At 51.7% G+C, this 23,306-nt stretch overlaps 1 protein-coding gene across 3 annotated transcripts in view; it reads left to right on the top strand.

Annotated features, from left to right (window-relative positions):
* The window catches only part of LOC131559126 (ras association domain-containing protein 8-like), a 33,644-nt gene extending 11,471 nt beyond the window's left edge, over window positions 1-22,173 (top strand). Inside the window, exons 1-6 of one of the 3 annotated variants that reach the window (XM_058807377.1) lie at window positions 4,962-5,038; window positions 17,347-17,500; window positions 17,691-18,604; window positions 19,576-19,744; window positions 20,394-20,504; window positions 21,223-22,173. In XM_058807377.1, coding sequence (XP_058663360.1) covers window positions 17,398-17,500; window positions 17,691-18,604; window positions 19,576-19,744; window positions 20,394-20,504; window positions 21,223-21,254 — 1,329 coding nt within the window. In that variant the 5' untranslated portion in view covers window positions 4,962-5,038; window positions 17,347-17,397 and the 3' untranslated portion in view covers window positions 21,255-22,173. Of the gene's footprint in view, window positions 1-4,961; window positions 5,039-17,297; window positions 17,501-17,690; window positions 18,605-19,575; window positions 19,745-20,393; window positions 20,505-21,222 lie in introns of those variants that run through there. The other 2 variants (XM_058807376.1, XM_058807378.1) reach the window with 2 other exon arrangements.
* Window positions 22,174-23,306: the final 1,133 nt, after the last annotated feature.

Below are 23,306 nucleotides of genomic sequence, written 5' to 3'. Positions count from 1 at the left end.
GATCAGTGCCGGGAACTCCAGCTCCTGGTGGGGGATGGATTAGTAATGGGCACTGGTGGGTTTGCAGCAGAGAGGGAGTGAATGGCAAGGCAGGGAGGTTTCCAGCATTGCCCTGCCTGTGGCACTGAACGAAAGAGACGTCTCCGGGCTCAAAGAAGAGAGGTCAAGCCTAGATAAACACCAGCTTGGTCCCCCATCAGAGAATCACTGAGGCATGAAGAAAAACTTTAACAGCTGCAATGCTGCTTTTGAACCTCCTAGTAAAAGGGAGGGTCAGGAGGTCAAAACTTTCAATGCCTCTGGGAAGAAGAGGACTTTTCCCCACAAGCCTTTGAAAAACCGAACTAAATTAGCATGACCACACTGCTAAATGCTTGGGAAACCTGAACGGCTCGGGTCACAGGCTACCCGAGCAGCAGAATGGCAAAGAGCTGCTGCATTCCCATACTCAACAGCCATAATTAATGAGGCTATTTCCTAGGTGAAAAGCAGGTCTTCTGCCCGACACCTGGACGGGAAACAAAACCTTGCAGGATGTGCCCTGGGCATCTTTTCTTCTCCTGATACTGTTGCCTTTTCCCCTTTCTGTTTCTCCCCTCCATTTTCTCTCTCACTTCCATCCACCATTGTTTCAGCTGTTTTTTCCTCCCTTGCTCGCAATGCCACACAGCTCAACTCACTGTTTGAAGTGGGGAATGGCAATGAAGTTGTAATGATCTAGCCGTGCTCTCCCCTGGGGTTGCTGAATGGGAATGCAGGAGCTCCAACCTAACTAGGAGGTCACTTTTTTTCCCTACTTTTTACTGCAAAAGGGATATGTAAGAGCCCTCCTCCTCACTGTGAGTTAGCTTCCACTTTGAAGGTAGATTTTGCATTTCTGGACCTTTTGCAAGAGCCATTCTAGCAAAAACCAGGCAATGCAGACTTCTGAAGGATGTAGAGACCTGGAATTTTTGGCTCTGACTCTATCCTGGGTTTTATATTCATCTTGTACTGTGAGTGTGCTGGGCACCACTTGTCATGAGACCCTTTGCAGGTCTCCCTTCACAGCTCCCACCACCAGAGGTGTGGAAAGCAGAGAGGAATGTGCAGACCTTGCAGTGGCTGTCAGAGCTTTTGGGAAAGGGCTGTGTGCCTACACAGGGCAATCCAAAGAGCCCAGACCAGTGTAGCCAAAAGGTTTATTGATCTGGACTGCAATCCTGCAGGCTGCTCCTGAGCATCCCCATTCCTTGCAGCCATAGGAGACCAAGTGCCCAGCAGCTTTTCCAGGCTTGCTGCAGAAGCAGAAGGAATACCGAATAAAGCAGGAGGGCAGGACATAAATCCCCTTTCAGAGGCCAGAAGGCCTGCCCTTGAAAGACAACAGCCCATCTACCCACCAGACCAAGGTCTCTCCTCTGTGCAAGCCCAGGTCCAGGCAGGGTTGTGGGTGGAAATGAGGGGATACAGTCTGTAGTACCCTGGCAGTCAGCTGCAGGGCTCTGCAGTGCCAAGCCCCAATTTGGCTTTCCTGTGATGCTGCAGGATCTTTTCTTTCTTATGTCTCTTGTTGTCCTAGAAACACAGGAAAAAATTCTTCCAGAGAAGCCCTTTTGTTACACTTGAGGCAGCATCTTCTGTCTCTCACTAAAACTGTGTATGGTTACAGAAAAAAAAAAAAAACCCTTGCCAGAAAATATATGGTGAGTTCAAAATCTTCCAAAGAAACCTGGAAAAATTTAATACCCTCCAAACATTCCAAAAGCCCTAAAAGTACTGCAAGGGTCAATGGGCACTTTGTAGCACTGTTACAATGTATGTTGAGCAACAGAAGGCAGCACTCTTGTGTGTATATATATATACATATATATATAAATATTTTTATAGATGTAATTATATGTGTTATTTATGCATATTGTTGAGAGAGAGAGAGAGAGGTCCTCATTTCTAGCCTTGGATTACAGCTTTTGAAGTGGGGGGTGTCTGCTGGAAGAGAAAGTCAACATACCCTCTGGTATTGGCCACTCTTCTCTCCTGGTGCCAGGGCTTTCCTGGAAATGCTGGGATTTTGGGGGCAATTGTCTTTATTTGAGAGGGAAGCTTATGTTCTGGGGAAAATGTGCCCTTCTGTGTGCTCAGCCAGGCAATAGCTGCACTGGGTAATTTCTCTGAGGCACATGAAATGTTGTAGCTGTGTCAGGAAAGAATAGTGACTGATAAATTTCCTGAGGCTTGCAGGATCTGGAGGCACACTCCCAAGGTGTGCCTCAAGGAGTCCATGGCAAGGGGAGAAGGAGAGGAAAGCAGGCAGGAAGGTTTGATAGCCATGATGCTGACTACCTCCAGATCCTGGGGGGAGCAGGGGATGTGGGGCACCTCTGAAAATCTGGTTTCCCACTCTTTCCTTTTAGAAATAGGCCTGGAAAAGAAACTTTCCTCTTCTTTTCCCTCCCAACCACAGCTCAGAGGGTTTTGGGTTTGTGCCAAAACCCAACAGCTCTGCAGATTCAGGTGCCTCAAATACCCACTTTTCCCTCATGCCCCACACTGACTGTAGCACACTAGACTGTAGCACAGACTAACACAGCTGGGCTCGGGGGGCTGTCCCAGGGAAGATGTGCTCTGCTAGGAGAGGCTATAGCTGGTGACCTGCTGCTCACCCACAGTAGGTTTGTACTCAGGAAGGGGTTTTGTGCAAACATATTCTGTATCTTAAGACACCTCAGAACCAGGACACTTGTGCTCCTGAGCAGTGAGACAGCATCTTCTCCTTTGGGGAAACTCAGATAGGATTGCTATCTCGTCTGCTGCTGGAGAGACCAAAGGACCTGCTTGGTGATGATTCAACTGCTCAGGATGCTGAGACAGCATTGATCTCCTCCCTAAAGCAGCCTGACTGCTCAGTGTACAATGAGGACATGACTTTTCAAAGCTCTAAGATACACCTGTAGCAATCCCAGCATGGAACCAGTGGGCACAAAACCAGAAATCAGCTCAGTCACTATTCCAGGTCAGTCCCTGAACATGGCCTCAGCACCACAGGAGCTTTAAGAATAAATCTGAGGCAGAGAAGATGGTCCATGAGCCAGTCTGGCAAAGTCACCAGTGTGAAACTAAATGTTGGACATTTTTATCCATCTTAATTGATGGAAGGTGTGGAGAACTCTTCATAGGATGAGGAATCAAGGGACCATGCAGACAGTGAGACAGAGTCAGTTTATTTATTTTTCACAGTAATAATTTTACAAGTGAAAAGAGATTTCCAATCTTTTTACAACCTACTTAAGGTAGAAAGATTTAAAACTCAAAATCTTTTCTTAAAAGAAAGGCAACCATCCCTGCTAGTGGCAAATGAGCCTCTGCTCAGCTTGTATCTGATTGGGATCTCAGAAGACTGTCCAACCTATTAAATAAGATACATATCTCCTGAGAACAGCCTTTGTTGTTTTCTTTTATAGATCTTTGTTCCTCCTGTGCTGTAAGGTCTCCAGGGCATGGCCTGTGTTACGGAGCACCAGATGTACTATCTGATTTTAGGAGATCCTAATTATGAGGAATATGTCAGAACAACAGAAAACTTCATTTAAAAATCCAATTAAAGCTGCCGAGTGACAGCTACGGACTTGTGTGTTGCATCACCTCCTAGTCCCAGCAGCTTCCATGTGGAGAAGGGAGTAGTTAAAGATATCATAAATCCTAGATAAGGATATCATAAGGCCTGCATGAGATGGGGATTTTTCTGACCATAGGTTAAAATTGGCACAGATTTTGTGGTGGAGCAGTAAACCTGAGATCTGTTTTGGAGCAGTCACCTTGGGATCCAGGGTCCAATGGGTGGGTTATCCTTTCTCGTGAGTAGTGGGACATTTCACAAGATGTTCTGGATAAAGAAATATAAACGTAACTGTGTGTCTGGCACTGGGGTTGCTGAGCACCTTCACCTCCTCAGGTCTCGCTGGAGCACCTGCACCAGTAGAGACCGTGAGGATGGGATTCTGATGCCATCATAGCCATCCCCATTGCTTGGGGGACCATGGAGGAAGGACATTGGCATGCAGGGTGGGGGGAGATTTCAGGTGGGTTTTTTGAGACATAGAATGGGAAAAGCTGACTGAGAGAGGAGGTGAGAAGTTTCCAAAGCCTCCAGCATGGCAGCAGACACCTGCTTCTTCCAAAACCGGCTGAACCTGTCTCCCTGCTGTCATCTCTCTGCAGGTTCAGGGCGTTCTGAGCCCCCGGCCGGCTGAAGGGCACGGGGCTCGAGGGCTGCACCCTCCTCGTGCACCAGGGCAAGCTCTCCTCTCTGGAAAGGAGCTGTTTTCTCTGCTCTACCCAGAGACCTGCTGGGGCAGGTGGAGGTCTGGGCCCTGCTGCAGACAGGCTGAGCACTTCCAGGTGGGAATGAGCCCGCCCATACAGCCCCACGGAGCCAGGAGTCAGGGATAGGGAAGTACAGGGTGGTTTTGCTTGGTTTCTTTTTAGGAAAGGAGATTTTAAGTGTTCTTCTAAAAAACATGATAATGTTTTCAGATTTTTAAATATAAATTAATAACCTTTCTAAATAAAATGAGAATTCAATACTTTTAAAAGTTTTTTAAAGAGTTTTATTTTTATTGGAGAGTTTAAGACTTCAGGGGGAAAATGTAGAATTTATGAGTTCTTAAAAAAATAAGAAGGAGAATTTAAGGGTTTATTTTAAAACGAGACTTTTAATCTGTTGGGTTTTTAGAGATGTTTTATGACTTTTTTTAAAAAGAAGATGTTAAGGTTTTGGGGGGAGTTTTTAAAAGAATTTAAGATTATTTTTTTTAAGGAGAATTTCAGACTTTTTTTTTAAAGAGCCGAGGTGATGCGGGGGAGTTCCGTGTGGGGCGGGGCTCACCTGGCGGGGGCGGCGCTCACCTGGCGGGGCGGGGCCGGCGGGGCGGGGCGAGGAGGGCGGCGCTGGGGCCGGCGCGGCTCCGCGCTGCGGGGCGGGCGGAGCGGAGCGGAGCTGCAGCCGCCCAGGAGAGGAGCCGGAGCCGCGGCCGCCCTGCCGTGGCCGGGCCGGCGGCAGGTGAGTGCGCTCGGGCGCGGCGGGGCCGGGCAGGAGCTGCCGCTGCTTTGCAGCACCGGGCGCGGCCCTGCCCTGCCGCAGCCGGGCCGGTACCGCCGGGAGCGGCCCCGAGCAGGGGGGCTGCGGCTGAGGCGGGGCCGCTGGCCGCGGGTGTCCGCGGAGAGAGCCGTCCCCGGGGCAGCCGGGGCCTCGCCCGCCTGGCAGGGCCCGCCAGGGAGGGGACAGCCCCACGGGGCTGCCAAGTGGGGCAGGGGCGGCGAGCAGCTGGCTTGGGGCACGGCGCCGCAGTAACCCCGGATCCCGTAAGGAGAGCCCGGGCCGGGGGGACGGGGAGCGGCGTTCGGCACTGGCGAGACCCGAGCCCCGCTGCCACCTGCCCGGTGCCGCCCCTGTCGCGTCCCGGTCGGTCGAGCAACCGGGTGGCTTTGCCTCCCGCCTGCCGAGGCACTCCCAGCAGCCCCGGCCACCAGCACGGTGCAGCCGGGCCCCGCTGGCAGCAGCGGCCCCGCCGGCGCTGCAAACGCTGCCCAGAGCCCCCAGCGGAGGAGCCGAGGTGGCGTGGGGGTCTCAGATGGCCGTGCCAGGAGCCTCCTCCCCTCGCATCCGTGGAGCAAAACCTCCCGTCCTTTCTTCCTTCAGAGACGTCTCCGTCTCCCCGAGGAGAGGGGTTAAATTCCTCGATAAGAGCCAGGCTCCAGCCGCATACTTCTGATGCCTTCCGTGAACTCTGCCGGCAGGTTGGCAGGTTGTTTCGTAACTCCACTTGTGGCCTGCTGCGGGGAGGAGGAGGGGGGGAACGGGACACCGAGCTCCTCTGCTGGATTTTTTTTTTTTTTCCCTGCCCTGCAACAGCGCTTTGTAAGTGCAGGTTAAAAACCCAAACGTGGGTTCAAGGGTATTGTACAAAAGAAAGGGTCACAGCCGTGCACCTCTCACTCCGAGTGGCTGCCTCAGGCACAGCCCATGGCACTCCCCTTGGGATGGCTGTTTCAGGAGAAATCAGGCGGAAACTCGTGAGAAATGGTCGAAAGAGGCGAGCCGGGAGCTGTGGCTGCTCCTCCTCGCCGCGAGCCGGGCCAGCTCCCCGGGATGCCGGTGCTAACGGGGAGGGCCCGGGCCGCGCTCTGCCGGGACTTGCCGGGCAGGCGCCGGGCCCCGGCAGCGTGTGGGAGCACGAACGGCAGAGCGCCGCTGTCAGATGTGGGGCCGGGCGGCTGCCGGCACGGGGCAGCGGCGCTGCACACACCTGTCAGCTCTCCTCGAGGGGCAGCGCTGCGGGGAGCAGGCGGGAATTGCAGCTCTTCCTAGGGAGACGAGAGCAAACCGTGAGCACACGCTGTATCTGCAGTGGGCAGGAGTGGGAAGCGTCTTCCAAACGCTGCTTGTTTTCCTTATCAGGCAGTGCCGGTGGTGTCTTCTCGGGAAGGGGGGATGTTCTTACCTTCTGTTGATGCCGTTGGAATGCCAGGAATCCTCCCACATCCCCGTTTATCTGCTGGGGGAGCCTGAGCACGATGCCTGGACTCCCTCTCCACATACCTCTGCTGGCTTCCCCATGCCTTCTCGAAAGAAATGGCGTGGAAATCCAGAAGCTGCCACAAGTGCACACATCTTCCTGAAGCCTTTCTTCCACCGTGTGGTACAAAGTTGTTGCAGCACCTGCAGGTGCCCAGCACTCACAGCATTTGAGCACTGCAGTTCCCAGGGTCCTGCACTATTTCCCTGCAAGGGCATGCCAGTTGCTCTAAAATATAAAACTCTTTGCAAATGAGTGTGAGAGGGACATGGAAATTAGTTTTACCCAGGTCTTAAAGAGGCAGACCTGAGCAATAATCTGGCAACGTGTGTGCTGTCCACCTCCGCAGTGGAGATGTATCCTGTGGTTGCCTTCACTGTCACCACGTGCTGCAAGGAAATATTGCTTGAGTGCATCTGCATGGTCCACACTGGTTCATCCTTTTCATGGTTTTCATCATCTCTCTGTCCTGTCTTGTTCATGTCATCTTCAATAGGAAAACCCTCCAGTGGTGGCACAGAATTGACCTACGCCCATGTTCTGTTGTTTCTCCGTGTGCTGGGGAGGGAATGCTTTGGGAGCAGTTCCAGACAAAGAGTTAATCCTTCCTGGCTGGGAGGCAGTGATGTGTGTGCCAAGGCTTCAGAGAAGAGTATTTTCTGGAGTCATGCGAGGTTGGGTGCTGTGGTGAGCAGGGAGAAATCCAGGTGCTGTTTGACAATGGGTTGCTCTGTGCCCAAGTCTAAATAAAGGTATGAGGGACACTTTAGGTTTCAGCTCTGTGTGTATGCATTGTTTTCAAGAGCATCTTTTTAAAGGATGTTCTTCCATCTGTTCCAGCTTGTCTATGCCCTTGCAAACCTGTGTATTCAAATTAAAGCTTAAGCTTGGCCCCACTGAAGGTTTTTCACAGAATCCTGTTGTTATAAAGGACTGCTAACATTTTTATGTCCTTCCATTTTTCAGATGCCAAATTCAGGAGCTCCTAAAAGTGGCTGATTGTCTGTCTTTTTATGGGCTGGAGTCAGAACTTTCTTGAGGGTTGGGGTGCTTCCAGCTGCCCCCAGGCTAGTCATCTAGAATAACTTGTTGCTTTAAAAAGAAAAAAAAAAAAAAGAGGGAGGGCACAGGGAGGGGGGAAAATTACATGAAACCCTTCTTAACCAAACACATAGGACAATTGCATAAAGGCTTCTTGAATTGCCATGAAGGCTTCTTTTGTTGCTACTTCCTAACCCTGCTACAGCACACAGATCCTGCTGGAGGTCTTCATCTCTGGAGCCTCATGCTCAACACTTCCTGTGTCCTCTCAGGTGCCTCCTGCATGACAGTGGAATGTCACAGTGCTTTCAACAGCCCTTTGGGGTCCAGAGCCTCCCACGGATGTCCTTTGTGGTGTTAGACCCAGCATTGCACTCCTGAGCACAGTGGGGACTTTGGAGGTACCTAGAGCATCCTGCAGGAGAGCAGCTGTGCTGGCAGGGAAGCCCAGTGAGTGGCAGCCTCCCCTTTGCTCCCTGTTGTTCCTGCCAGCCCGGGTAAACCATTGGCACCCAGATGGTGTTGTGAAGCTGTCTGACAGGGAGAGCACTTGTAGGGTTCTTGCTGGTTTAAAGATTCCTGCTGTGAACAATGCTTTCCCCAGGAAATGTGAGTGTGCAGCAGGGAGCTGGTCTCTGCCTCTGGATGCTTGCCTGAGGCAGCTGGTGGAGTGCAGCAGGTTGGATAAACACCATAGGCATCTCTTCATAAGAATAAAGATGGGTTGTGCTGGTTTTTTTGGAGGCTTTGTGGTTGCTGTTCTCACTTGCCAATTTTTATTTTCTCTTCCAAGTTCTGGCAATGTTTGGAGGTGTCAGCGCTCCTTTCTGCTAAGAGCCAAACATACTTGTGGTGGGAATGCTGAGTGGACCTCGTTGCATGTTGTGATCGGTGCGGGCTGGTTCCTGCGGCACAAACGCACACGCACTCTTCTCCGAGGAGCAGCTTAATTGTCGGAGAGCAGCTCGTGGTCTCCCTGGACTCTTGAGCAGTGTGCCCAGGTCTTTGCTTGATGGTTTGTGCCTGTAGAAATTTAGGTGTTTCCCAGGCTTGCTCTGAGGTCATCTCTCCTTCCTCTTCTCCCTGCCCTGATCCCTCTGGGATGGGACTTTCTCAGGGCAACTTGTCAAGTCCTTGGGGTCCCGTCCCAAAGAAGTGGCTCTGCATAGGTGCTTGTGCATAAAGGATTCTTGTAGTTGTTTGTGTTTTTGTTGTTTTTTAAAGACCTTTCTATTGCTCTTTCTAGTATTTTAAAAATCTTGCAAACTTGCCATTATATGTTGGAAAAGGGCATTTGCTTTCCCACTCAGGAAGGGAAGCATCATTGGGACCCAGGAGTGGAGGTGCTAGAAACATGGCTTTGAATCTTTGATGCTGCATGCTGAGGACTAGCTGTCCCTTAAAACTCCTTCTAAGAATTTTTTTTGACTGCTTTAATGCAGTTTGAGGGTTGTCTGGGCTGAGACATTGGATTTGGTATTGTCCTCTTTGAGTTCATTTGGCTTTTTAATGACCTGCTGATTATAAAGAAGTTGGGCTAGGAAGTTCAAAAGTACTTATTTCCCCAAAGCCAGCCCATGTGAGCATTAGCTGCATGAGGATTAAGTCCCTAAATGCTTCAGAAGAAACAATGTATTTTTATTGTCTCCCGCTCTGTGCAGGCAGGAGTGCTGGCCCAGTCCCCAGCTCATGTTCCTATTCCATTTTGATCCTTCAGGTGTCATTAAGTGCTGGACCTGTGTATGGAGCAAGGGATGGAATCCTTTGCTGGCATTAAAACCCCTTCAGCCAAAAGTCCAGCAAGGCAGCTGGGGGGATTGGTTGGTCGTGCAGCCGTGATTTCCTTCTCTTGTTGTAGGACTGTGATTTGTACCCCTGGACGGATGTCCCAGATGCACTTGCCTCTCCAGAGATATGCCATGATTTTACTGCCTTAAAGAGCTTATTGTCTCTGGGTGGGTTCAGGCAGTGATTGATAGCACCTCCACCTAATTAGTCATGTGCCAGGTAGTGCGAAAGCAGAGACTTCTAAAATACCCTAGGGTCTTATCAAAGGTTTCAGCCAGGATTCATTCTGAATCTCTTGTTTATTTGTCTTTGTGTCTGAGCATGTGAGAGAAAGGAGCCTATTCAGCTCTCTGCAAAGGGTCATTAAAATCCTTTTTAATCCTGCAAAGTTATAAATAAATATCCATGACAGCATGCACCTGCATGTTCATCTGTGCATCCTCTACTCTGGACACCCAGCACTATGTCCTTGACATGTGGCTGCTTTCTGAAGCAGGATAGGAAACTGCAAGTTATTCTGAAAGTGGAGAATAAAATCTGGAAGGTTTATCTCTGGTTGTGCATTTGCTAACTTGTTAATTACCCTCTCCTGTAGGAGGAGAATTGAAATGGAAAGAGGATTGCTGATGTCTGACACCAGCGCTTCTAGAGGCTGGGAGGCCGGTTGGAGGGAAAACATTTGTAGGTCATTTGGCTTTTTTATGTCCCTGGTCCTACTTGCAGGACAGCTGCAGAGCCTGAATTTTCCTGTAATCCTATGGGGATGAAATTCTTGCTTAATTGACAGGAGACAGGAAGAGTGTCTGTCTCTGCCTGTATTATCAACATCATCCCCTGGGCTGGGCTGGGTGAGCATCTCAAGGAAGCTGCACTTTGAGGGTCCTTTCTGGCTCTTCTGGAGGCACTGGGAGAGAGACCTCATTGGTTGGGTACTGCCCTTGAAGGTGGGGGGAATGGAAGTTTTCTTTGGCTGGGAAGGAGTATTCCCAAGGCCTGAGCAGGCTCTTGCCTCTCAAGATTGCTTCTGTGTTCTGTGCGTGGTGAGAAATACAAGCTGTGTTCCGACTTGGGGAATGGACTGTGTGTAATAACTCACAAATTGCATCATGCTTTCCCTGATGACTGACTGCTGTGGAAGATGAACACAGCAGGGATTCTGGACCTGCTGGCATATGAGTGCCATGGTTGTGTTTGTGTGGATGCTTGGGCAAGTACCCCTCAGAGCCTGCCTTTTAGGAGCTGGATTCATCCCCTAAAGATGATGAACCTAATCTAGATCAACCTAGAGCCCCAAGATACCCTAGACCTAGTCTTGCCCCTGTACTGGGGGCAAAGCTGGGTCCATCCTGGGCATGGCATCAGGGTGCACTCAATTGCACAAGAAAGAAAAGAGCATGGGAGTGCAAAAGCCTTTCCTCTTTCCCCTCTAATCTACACACTGTTGCTAATTTTTCTTCTCCCCCTTGGGAAGAACCTACGGATTTATTTCCAGCTGCTTCCATGAAGTCACTCTTCACATGTGGGACTGGGAGTGATGGTGATGGTTACAGGAATAGCAGGTGCTGCTAATGGTTCCCTTGCAAACCTTCCTGTTTAGGGCAGGCTTTTTCCTAGCCAGCCCTGCCAGCTCTCCCCCCACGGACAGTAGCCATTAGTGCTGCAGGGGAGAAATATGATGCATGCAGGTGTGAAAGATGATCCTTCCGCTTCCAGGCTGAAGCGCTGTAATGTGAGTGTGTGCAGTAGGTGGAGGGATGTTTTTGCTGCTTTTAATTTATAATGAGCTTTTGGTTGGTGGCTCATCTGTGAGGTGGACTGACTAGCAATCATCCCTAAAATGTCACTGGCTGTGATTCTAGATGTTTTCATATGATTCTCAATGCTGACTTGGCATGGCCACAAATCTTAATCTTGTCTAAGAGGGAGAAAAGGTCTCCCAGCTTCTTCACAGTGCTGTTTCTGTTTCTTCTCTTTCCCTGTGGATTTGATGCTGTAGCAGACCCAAAAGCTTGGGTTGAAAAGCAGAAATCCTGGCAGGTGGAGATGGCATGCAGTGAGTTTCTTTAACACCAGTCATGATGCGAGCCTCCCTTCCCTAAATCCCTGCCGAAGGCCATCACCCTGAGGACCGTCCCCATTCTGTGTCACAGCCTTGGGCAGGATTTGTACCTGACTCTTCCTGCCCTGCTCAACATTGGCCAGCCTCCTCAGGCATGTTAGCATGGGTCTGTAATTTTTGGGAGGAAGTGGAGCAGAAAATCTCTAAGCCTCTATTTTTCTGTTAATGGGAGTTTGCTGGTGTGGTGCTTATGGCTCTCCAGAAATCCATCTCTTTGGGCAGTTCCTGCAAGATTGCAAGATCCTTGTGTGGGACATGTGCCCCCTTGGATTGCCAGAGGATTTTGGTGGTGGTCTGTGATTTCTGGCTCAAATCATGCTTTAGCTCTCCAGCATGCAAATGCCACAAGACATAGTTTTCCTTTTGATGTCCTTTAGTGCAAAAAGCCCTTGAAACACGGATGTAACTTTGGCTGATGCCAAGTGTGCATTATGGGCTGTGGGATGCCCCCAGCAGAAGCTGCTTGCTATTGAAAGGCAGCAGACCCTTGGGGGGTGTTTGGGCTCGGGTTCGTCCACACATCTCTGGTGAAAGTGCACCTTCAGGTTAAATTACCATTTTGGTAATTTGCCAATTTTTAGGGCTTTCTGTCAGGCACAACATGTCAGAGTGGGGATGGTGGGTGAATTGAGGATATGGTGCTATTGTGGCCACCCCTAAATAAGCTGCTTGGGTGTGAATTAGAGCCCCATGCTGGCTGCTTCCTTGCTCCTGGGTACTTGTGACTACCTTGTGTAAGGGCTGGTGGCTTCCTTAGGCCTGGGGTGTGAGAAGAACTTGCACACCCTCCCTGTGATGGTGGAAGGATGAAGAGCTGCCTCTCTGGGCTGTGACCACTCTGGTAGGACTTGTTTGTCACCTCTTGAGCTTGTTTAACCCCTGTCAGTTCTTTGTGCCGGGATGAAGTAACCCATCTGCTGCTCCAGTTTGGAGCTCCGTGCTGCGAGCGTCCCAGCCGCACCCTGATGGCCCCCGTGCCGAAGGACAGGACCCTGCTGCCTTTGGTAGGTGACCCTCTTGGCTGCCTTGCACCGGGCCAGAGGATGTGTTCCTTCAGGATCCTGGGGCTGGCATCCTCAGGACAGGCTGAAATGGTGGAAGGGCATCCTCAGGTCAAGCTGGATTGATGGAAAGGTCGTGCACCAAGTGGCTGGGGCTTTGCTTGGTGCTCCCAGCTGCAGTAGCAGTGACTGTGGGTGGTTGCCAGACTCTGCTGCACAGACTGCTTGTTCAGAGATGTGGATGGTGATCTCTGCCCAGCAAGGGAGCTGGCAGTCTGGCATGTGCCACGGCATCAGACCTTGCCATAGCTGATCCGTGCTCAGCATTGGACCAGCCAGTGGTCAGCCCTGACAATGGCATTGCCTTCTGTCTTGGGATGGACATGGCATGGAGAGCCCAGCAGAACTGCTCAGTCCCTGTAACAGCTTAGCCAAGGGCAGGTGATGTCGCTCCAAAAGAGGGTCCCAAGGCAGGAGGACACAGTTTGTGGTCTGGAGGGAAACCTGGACCATGTCCCATCCCTTCCAACCTGCTGCAGTTGTTGTCAGGAGGCTTCAGTTATTTATGGATCTTCTCTGTGTATCTCACCAGAGTAACAGGGAGGCTTCTGCCCCACCAGAGGTTTCAGCAGATGGGCAAGTACCATCTCTCCCCTTTGGTGCAGCAGCTGGCCCCAGTGCTTAGAGCAGGGAGAACCTTGAGGAAGTATTAAATAGCTGCTGGATGTGTCACTGCAGCAGTTGAAGCAGGGCAGTGAGTCACAGCCAGCCTGCCAGCGCCCCAGCACAGACGGTGGCAGCACAGGCCAGCCCTCCCCTCCCCACCTGCTGCTTACTCATGTGCTGGGTTGGGTTTTTACTGGGGTGTCTGCACACAGCTGGGATGAGCATCCCCCTGGCACTGGGTGGGAGAGGAGCCAGAGGGTCAGGTTCAAAGAAGAAATAAAACAACTGAGAGTACCCCAGCATTTTCCTGGGCTGCACCCAGAGGGATGCAAAGCTGCTGGTCCCCATGGACACCTTGGTGCTTCACAGATGGCAGGCTCATCACAGCCTGCTCTCAAGTACTAATGCAGTTTATTAACTATGAGTCTTTATGCCCCTACCCTCAGCCCAAACCCTGACACGAAAGGCTGGTCTTCTGGATTCCTTTCACTTTCAATTAGGCTTTCTTGGAAGCCTTCCCTGTGGTGCTCCTCTCCTGCCACCTGGCCCTGTACCCAGCTCCCTGCCAGGGGTGGACACAGTGAGGGAGGTGAGTGAACCTGCAAAAATGGGTGAAGCCTTAGTGCTGGCAGGTTGCCCATCTCAAAACCTTTATGCTGGTCCCAGATATTCCTTCTTAGCAGCTGTGATAGAGATGTTTGGGGTACTTTAATATTTGGGTTGCAGTAGGCCTTGCTGTTGGGTGCAAAATGGATGAGTTTTTTCTGAAACAGATTTTGAAAAAAATTGTTATTATTGTGTGTGGCAAAACATATTAGACTCCTGCAAAATGCTTGCACTCCTTGGCTGGAAGGTGCTGTCTCAGCTTCTGAGAGACCCCACAGGGGACATGGCAGCTGGCCCTACAAATCAGGAGCGGTCTTCACTTTTGTGAGGAGGGTGACTGGGCAATATTCTACTATTTCAGGTCCAGGGGAAGTCACCAGACCCTTGTGAGTCCCAGCAGCCATCAGGATGGCAGTTTCCAGGAGCAAGAGGTGCATCCTCCTGCACGTGCAGAAATACTCCTTCTTCTCCACTTCCTTTAGCCTGACAGTTTCAGGGAGGCTGGGAGATAGCAGTGCCAGCAATTAAAATAAAGCTGCGGGATCTGAGATGTTTAATTTTAAAAAAAATTTTTCTAGTGTCAGCTTTTGAAATTCTGACTTTCAGTCAGGAAATCTGTTGAAGTCATGGCATGAATCATCCCTACCCTCAGATTTAGGACCCATCACATGGGGAAAGGGAACAGAAAATTAGTCATTTTGTTAATCTGCTTCCAATAAAAATTATTTAGAATAAAATAAGTGGCCTTTGGGAGCAGCAGTCATGTGTCCTGGCACCCACAGGCACCTGCTGGCTTCCCTGGTGCTGTTTTGGAGCAGGGGCAGGGCCTGGCAGCTGCCTGCCCTTCGGGTTCATGATCAAAGCGACCTGCTGGGGCAAATACAAACAGAGGCAGCTGGAAACCTGCCTTCTGCTGAGAAGCTGCTCTTCCCCAGGAAAAGTAATTCTTGCCCAAAAAAAAAGCCCATAATTTCTCCTACCTGGTGGTGTATCAAGGGCTCCCACTATTAATGCTGGGGGTTGGCAGAGAACCCCATTAAGAGGGGAGTCTATTTGCAAGTGGGGCAATGAGACTCACCCTCAGCTGCTGTGGTTTTGAGTGATGGTAAGGAACTGAGTAGGTTACAGCAAAGGTGATGCTTGGGGCAAGGAGAATGTTTTTAGGTTTATTGCCTGATGGGGTTTTATTTGGTTTTTTTAAACTAGATTGAGGCTGTCATGGTGGAGTATTAGGGATGAGATGCTGAGGGCAGCCTGCGATGTCCCTCCCAGGCAGGAACTGAGTGGTTCAGGGAGCATTGTAGGTCCCCTCAGATAACGATGAACCTTCATCCTCTCTGCTCCCTTGTGAGACCAGGGATTTGGGGGAAGAGGGGCAGCGAGGCTGGTTTTGAGTGGGAGCTGATCCTCCCCAGAAGGCAGGGGGAGGGCAGGCAGGGAAGGGAGCAGCCCCCAGCCCGCTTCAAGGGGGCAGATAACATCCTGTATCTGGCTGCAAGCTGGAGACAGCTCCCAAACCCCCAGAGGTTACAGTAAACATCCCCTGTGCTTGCAAGGAGCTAAGGAAGCAATAAAATCCATTAGATTTTGGGGTGCTGGAGAACATGGTGGGGGTTATGCCCTGGCTGCTTTCAGGGGGGTTTCTCCTGCATGAGGAGCAGGGCTGGCTGCTCCCAGGCTGTTGGCAGCGCTGTGCCGCAGGCTGGGCTGTGGTAAATGATTGCCGGGAAGGCCGGCCAGGGCGGGGCCAGAGCTTGGTGCCTGGTTTGAACCCAGACAGGTGCCCGGGACCGTGTGCCCGCAGCCATCCTGCTCCCACGGCGCTCGGCAGCCCCGGATCTTGGCAGCAAGGTGAGACTGTTCAGTGGGACTCAACGAGCTGGGTTACTTTTCTTCTTTATTCTTAAGCTCCTGGCCCCTGTATCCTGGGTTGTGGCGCAAGAAGCTGGATTTGAGACTAGCTTGGTGCCTGGGCAGGGAAGGGGGGCGTAGGGAGTGCTCTGTGGGGTGTGTTGCTCTCCAGCTGTGGTGTTGGGGTGCTGCTGAGGAGGCTGGGGTGGTGAACAGCAGTGGTTTCAGGGTGATTTGGGTGGTGCCGCAGTGGCACCTGGACTTTGCTCCACGCCAGGGGACAGTGGCAGCCTTGAATACACAGGACTGGGGAGTGGTGCCAAAACGCAGGTTCCAATTTATATCGTGCAAATGTTAGTGGTTTGGGGCTTACAGGGACGTGGGCCGAACCCAGGGTGTCCTTCAGCCCCACAGTTTCCCCGGTGGCTCAGCCAAGGCAAACATGAGCTCAGCGCTGAGGTATTTGTGACGGCTGCTCCGTGCCTGTGTTTTGGAGGTGGGCAGGGAGGTGGCACCAGCAGGACCTGGCACCTGCGCAGAATGTCCCCACCAAGCCGTGTCCTCCTTGGTTTCTCCTTGCCTTTCTCACACCACGATTAAAACTCCTCATCACCGGAGACAGGACCCTTCAAGCCCTCCCTTTGATTACTCAAGTAGGCAACAAAAAATAATGAAAAAGTGGAGTTTAACCAAAGGTCAAGCTTTCTCACAGCCTGGCTGCAAACTTGGGATAGCTGGAGCAGAGGGAGGGGCTGCGACCAGTCGGGTGAAGCTGGGAAAGGAGTTTGTGACCCCCCTGGATGGAAGGCCTGAAAATTTAGTGTGTGTTACTCCATCCAGGACTTTCAGACAAGACTGATAGCGTCAAAACCAGTGTTGTAGCAGGGAAAATAGATACATCTTTGCATGGTGTTTGAAAACTCTGTAAGCTCAAATATTTGAGTTCTTTACAGCTTGTGCTTAATTTTTTTTTTTTAATTTATGCCAGTTGCAGTTGTTGAGCTGCTGGAAGAGACAGGAGTTGGGTGTGCCCAGGTTAAGAGGTGTTGTTTTATGGTAGTAGTACCCACTGGATGGGAGGTGAGCTGGGCCCAGTGTTGGTCAGAGCCTGGGCTTTGTCATAGGTGTTTATGCCTGGCTACCCTTCCAAAACCCTACCTTTGGTCATGCCTTTGTTCAGAAAGAGGCTTTATTTTAATTTCTCAATCTCTCTCTGATAAATTGAGATGGATGTAAATATGAAAATATTAAAATGTGCAGTATCTGCTCCTTCCCTCTAGATCATTGCAAAAGTGGGCCACCAGTAGTTCATCTGTCTTTTCCAAAGTTGTTTAGAAAATCCCTCAGTGCCACTCTGTCAAATTTCCAGAGAAATTGCAGTGAAAATCCAGACCCATAAAACCCATTAAAAGTCTGTGCTCACAACAGAAATAACCTGGGCATCTTTTGGGCACCACACAGACACACAAACCTCATCATTTCCCACCACAGGAAGATCTGGACCCACTGTCCCCACTTGAAAAAAAAAATTTCTTTGCAGATGAATATCAGCGTTTAATAACATCAGCAAAAGTGCAATCTGTGCACAGGGTGGCAGCAAACAACTCCTTGGTCTAGGATTCACCCCATGGGATGATGGTTTAATGACACAGCTTTTAAAGCATATTGTATTCCTTGTTGGTGGCTTGGGATGGAAACCTGGTTTGTTTTCTCCCCACAGGCAGCCTGTCCTGCAATGACCCAGAGCACCTGAGGCCCAGCAGCTGAGGGGATGGAGCTGAAGGTCTGGGTGGATGGGATCCAGAGGGTCGTGTGTGGAGTCTCGGAGCAAACCACCTGCCAAGAAGTAGTCATTGCCCTGGCACGGGCCATTGGTGAGCCATCTCCGTCTGCTGGGGGGTGCCCAATCTGCAGGTTCCTCCTGGAAGAGGAGTCCTTGGGCAGGTGAAGGTCTTGCTCTGTGGTGGTGGGGATGCCAGCAGCGCTGCCTGTGGGGTAGCAGCCTGAGCACAGCCCTGCTGGCCTCTGCTTTCCTGATCTGATGTGCTCACCTCCTCCTGGCAGGTCAGACGGGCCGCTATGTGCTGGTGCAGAAGCTGCGGGAGAAGGAGCGGCAGCTGCTGCCGCTGGAGTGTCCCTTGGAGTCGCTGGCCAAGTGTGGGCAGTATGCCAACGATGTGCAGTTCATCCTGCGGCGGACGGGCCCCAGCATGGCCGAGCGGCCCTCCTCGAGCCCCCTCCTGGGCTCTCCCCAGGCTCCCGAGAGGACGTTCATCCGGGCCAGCTTGCCCATCAAGCCCAGGCTCACCAGCATAGACGGACCCCGTTCCAGGGAGCCCAAAAAGTCCATGACCTTCAGCCTGGGTCCGACAGGCTCCAGCGACCTATTTGCCGTGAGCCGATGGAGGCACCAAACACGGGATGGGCTAGACTTGGAGGGTGGTGGTGTTGTCCAGCCCTCCAAGGAGGAGCTTTTTAGGAGAGTGTTGCAGCAGCAGGAGCAGCTGCATTCCTTGGAGGCCCATGGAGACACGCTAGAAATGGACCTACGGCTCTGGGAGCGCAGCCGGCTTGCTGGCCAGGAGAATGAGATCCTCTATCTGGAGCAAGTGGTGCGGAGGAATGAGACGGAGCTGGGTGAGGAGGAGTTCTGGCAGAGTGAGCTCCGGCTGGAAAAGGAGTGCGAGCGGGAGCGACAGGAGCGGGTGAGGAGCCTGCGGGCCAGCCTGGAGGAGTACACCCAGAGAATCTATGAGCTGAGTGTCCGGACTGAGGCCCTGCAGGAGGAGATCCAATGGGAGATGGCTGAGAGGGCCAAGAGGGGGAAGGAGATCTCTATGCCCAGCCCCATAGAGCTGGAGGACATGGCCACCAAAATGAAAAGGGACCTGGAGGCCAAGGTCAAGCAAGGCACCCAGCTGGAGAGCAACCTGGCCAGCGTGGAGAAGGCCCTGGAGGAAGCTGAAAAGAACCTACAGGTAGATAAGACTGGGTTGAGCCACCCCATGGGATGGTAAGATCTTGAGGGGAGGGGGCGGGACCAGCTTTCCAGACACATTAGACCTATGGGTTGAGTGGGGTTGGTTATTCCACCTGCCCAGTGATCTTGGGACTCAGTGCACAGCTCTCAGCAGCAGTGATCACTTACAGAGGGACACTACCACTCTTGCCCCACTGGCGCAGGGTCCCACACCCATTGCTCTCTGTGCAAGCTACGTCTGGGCTAATGCTCCTTCTGACTGTTGCACCAGGAGCACAGCATCACCTCACTCCAGCACAGACAATGGTGCTGGAGCAAGTGATCCACGTGTTGGGTTGGTGGCATTGGCACAAGGGTCAATGTCATCTTGGATGAAGGAGTCACAAAGGGCTTAGCAGAGGTTCCCGTGGTGCCTGTGCACAAAGTCTTTTGACCATTCAGGGCTTGGGCTCATGGTGGGGGGCTGTGCAGTGTGGAGATGGCAGCTCTGGGAATGAGCTGCGATGCCCCACCAGCTCTCCTGTTGTAGCTTCCCAGCATCAAGGATCAAGGGGCTGCATGACTCCTGCCTTTTACCCACCATGTCCCTTTGGAGCAAAACGGGGAAGCTTCTATCCAGGCTTTCCCCAGGCTGTCCATGCTTTCAGCATCTTTCCTTGAGCATCTCATTTGCATTTGGCAACTCCCAGCACAGCAGGCGCGTTTGATGGCTGCTCGCACCCTCTTGTGGAGATGCAGCAGAGCAGGGCTGTTCCCAAACCAGCGTCATCCTCGTCCCCGTTGCCTGGGCACCTCCCTTCCTGTATGCCCTCAGAGAGGGGCGGCTGAGCCACAGTACCCCTGAGGTTCCCTGTGTGGGCTGGGGTGAGCCCCAGCCGGTGAGCAGCCCCAGCGGATGATTGCCGGCCGACTGGGGGCACGGGGGAACGTGTGGCTCACCCTGTCCCCCGCTCGGTGTGTGTTTTGCAGGCCCAGACCCAGGAGCTGGAGGAGTTAAATAAGGAGCTGAGGCAGTGTAATTTGCAGCAGTTTATTCAGCAGACGGGGGCCACGGTGACCGTCGTGCAGGCCCGGTCCGAGGAGGACGCCCAGGCAGAGCCCAGCCCGTGCGAGCTGCCAGCCTACCGGAGAAACGGAGGTCAGCACACTGCCGCTGGCTCGGCCGCGGGGGCTGCTCCGCGGGACCCTGCCCGCTCCCTGCCTCCCTCTCCGAGGGGTCAGCCCCAAAGCTGGCCACTTCTCCCCTGGGCACTGAGATTAGGCAGGTGGGGGTTTGTGTGCTGACATGGCAGTTGCTCACCACTCCCACGGGGTTTCAGAGATTTTTCACCCCTGGGGCTCCTTCCTCCTCCCCACTGAAGCCTGGGGGCTGCTCGCAGACATGCACGGGAGTCGGATCCTGCGTTGCTGCTCTTGGGGCCGAGGCGGCTGCAGGCAGCTTTCCTTCACAGCCTTGCTCATGTCACCACAGCGGCTGCAGCAGAAGGCAGGTGGCTGAAGGCCGGCGTCAGTCCCCGGGGGCTGTGGGCTGGTGGGCACATCCTCTGGCCACAAATGACCTTTCTGTGTTTGGCGAGGGAAAGGTGGTGCCCTGGGCCTTGTCTGCAGCCTCACAGGCGTGAGAGGAGGCAGCCGGGGGGGTTCTTACAGGAAGGAACCTGGTCATTTCTCCTCTGGAGCACCCGGAGCAGGTGACATGGCTGCCCTGTGGCACTGCAGCGGCTGTGCCCAGCGAGCCTGGGAGGCTCGAGCCCTGCCTGAGCTGGATGTTTTTCCCCATCCTGCAGGTTTTTCTCCCACCGCTGGTACAGACTTGCCTCCCCAGGTCAGCACCAAGCAGCTCCTCGGCCATCCCAGGACCCTGCCGGAGCCCCTGGTGTCCAGCCTGAGCCCCGAGGGTGCGTATGTCCTACTGGGGCCCTGGGAGCCTGAGCTGCTCTGCAGAGGATGGCTGGGAAGAGGGGAGAGGCTTTTGCTGCCCAAAATGGGCTGCAGAGAGCAAGCGTGTGCTGGTGGTGGGAGGCCAGAGCTATTTATAGATGCCATTAGGAAGCGCAAAGCTCACACTCCAGCAGTCTCTGCTGTGCTGCCAGGGGCTCACACACTGGCAGCCTGGCTCTCTGCCCTGTCAGGAGCTGTGGAGGATGGTTCTCATCCCTCTCCTGCCCCTCTGTATCCCCAGGGTTAAGGCCTTGCTCAGTTAGGATGAGGACTTGCCTCCTGGCTTTTACCGGAGCTACTTTTGTTCCATATTATTGACTAGTTCATCCTAAAACCCTTCCTACCTCCTGTGACTCTTTTGTCACCTTGCACCTGTTTTGTGGGTGCAGCAAAAGAGAGCTGTAGTAGGGACACCTACCTGCTGTGGTGATGCTACGTCCACCCTGGCATCCTCCTCCCACCCATGCCACCTTTGCCCCAGCAAAAGCCTCTTGCCATCCTCCACACAGCCCAATACGTCCACCCCCATCCATCAGGACGCTGCAGCAACCGCACTCCCATCTCCCAGTCCAGGCTTTGTGCTCACATACATTCTGTTTTCCACTCTCCTTTTTGCAAGTGCTCACCCACCATGGTGGGATTGCTCAGGTGGCTTTTTTTTCTCTTATCTTGCAGTTGTATCAACCAGGCAGAGCATCTGGAGGTAGAAGGTCCCAGGCAGTGGAGGATCAATTGCCTTCAAAGTGTAACTGTATAAATAAACCATATGATATATATATATATATATATATATATTTTATATTTTTTTTTACTGCTTTATATTGTGAATGGATGTGGATGGCCAGACAGAATATTTTTACAGACTGTAAAGTAAAACTAGAGACTGATCTCAAAAAGCAGCCCTCTTCCCCTGAGGATGAAAGCGACTCCCTTCTATTTTTTTTTAAGTAGTTTCTATATTGAACAGAAAACAGCAGTGCACCCATTCTGCATAGCTTCCTCAAAAAATCCATCGTGCATTTGGAAAAGTCATTGTTCCTTTGACTAGGGGAGCAAAGCTGCAGTGGAGACCCACGAGGAGGCTCATCTGGATGGAGCAAGTTAACAGATTTCACAGCAACTCGTCACTGCAAGGGGGGCCATGACAAATAGCCTCTTCACTGGCGGCAAGGGAGGCCCAAAACAGTTTTAAGACAAATTTCTTTTTGTCTTTTTTTAATGTATATTATAAGAAACCTGTAGGAGAAACCACTTTCTATGGTGCCACAGACCATGCTTCAAGGAAGCACACAGCAGGAGTTGTTTTTCTTAAATTCATTTCATCTTTCAACTTCTTTTTAAAGTAAAAAATTGCAGAATGAGCCCTTCCCCGGTGGTGGTGTGAGTGGGGAGCAGGACCAAAATACTATTGGTGACATTTCCCTGATAACTTTTTTTTTAACTCGATGGCCAGTAGTTACCATTCTGTTCATCTGTCACGGTGGGGCACCTTGTTTGGTATTTTAATTGCAAAACCAAAGCGGTTTGGGGAGGGGATGAGTTTGTCTGGGAGATCCCTGAGCCTGTTTTCAGTGCGTCGTATGCGGAAAATGTGGCTTGGGCACAGCGTTCCCGGTGAAACCCCGCTTCCCTCTGCGAATGTAAATCCCATGTGCCGCAGATCCAATTTTCAATAAATCTTTGGGAAAGGATTTGAGCAAAGCGAGTGTGAGTGTGCTCTTGTGGCCAGGGTGAGCCGTCTCTGCCGGACGCGTCCCAGTGGTTTGCGCACCCCGCAGCTGCCTCTTCCATTCCGAGCCATCTCTTTCTATTTGCTGAATTAAAGCTGTGAGTATTTTATAACTGACTGACTCTTATGCACACAGTGCTCTTTTCTTTTTTTTTCCCCCTTTTTTTTTTTTTTTCTCTTTTTTTTTTTTTTTAAATCGTGAAGTGCTTTACAGCCAGGGGATGCAGCTTGTCTCCGGTGAGCTGCGGCCATCTCTGGGATGAAACATGGCAACATTTTAATAATGCACAGCAGCAGCAGCAGCTCAGAGCATTTTAGGACAGGAGGCAAAGGGGGTGGTGCTCAGCTGCAGACAGGAGCAGGTAAGGGGAAATTTCCCATTTGCCTCCAAACCTCTTTGCAGCTGGATAACAGCAGCCAGGAATGCCAGCTCTTGTTGTCCATCACCATCTCCCCTGAGCTTCTGCTGGGCTCTTGTGCCTGGGGACATCTTCCCCTCTCAAAGCTGATTTTCAAGGTGTCACCACAGTCCAGCAGGCTGATCAAGTAATACTAAAGGATTAAAGTTTGCATTTTGGGAGATCCACTGGTACTGCTGTGTCTTAGGTTATGCCTGGAGAGCTGTCACAGTAGGGAGATGCAATTTCAAAGTTGCCTTTTTTGAATTGGGGCTTTTGGGGCTTTTTGGGTGGGTTGTTTTTCAAGCTCCTCCTCACCCTCCTTAAATCGTGTATCTCAAGGAAAATTAGTTAAAAATATGTTCATTACATGCAGCTGTTTCTCCCCTGCTTGTTTGCTTTTTGAGCTTTGTGTGCTTTTTTTTTTTTTTTTTTTTAACTCTTGTTTTTTAAAGATTCTGCCTTGCTAAGGAGTGGGTGATGGACAGTGTAAAAAGACCATTTCAGTGCTGCTTGGGGAGGGGAGGAAAAAGCAGATTAGAAAACCCACTTTCCCTGTACATGGCTGGATTTCACTGTGTCATGGGATATCCTTTGTGTATCCCAGAAAACTGACCTCTGCAGGTTTAAAA

Source organism: Ammospiza caudacuta, chromosome 6 (genome assembly GCF_027887145.1).
Source record: "Ammospiza caudacuta isolate bAmmCau1 chromosome 6, bAmmCau1.pri, whole genome shotgun sequence".
Lineage (NCBI taxonomy): Eukaryota > Metazoa > Chordata > Aves > Passeriformes > Passerellidae > Ammospiza > Ammospiza caudacuta.
The sequence above is the reverse complement of the archived record's forward strand: the minus strand, read 5'-3'. Positions and strand labels throughout refer to the sequence as shown.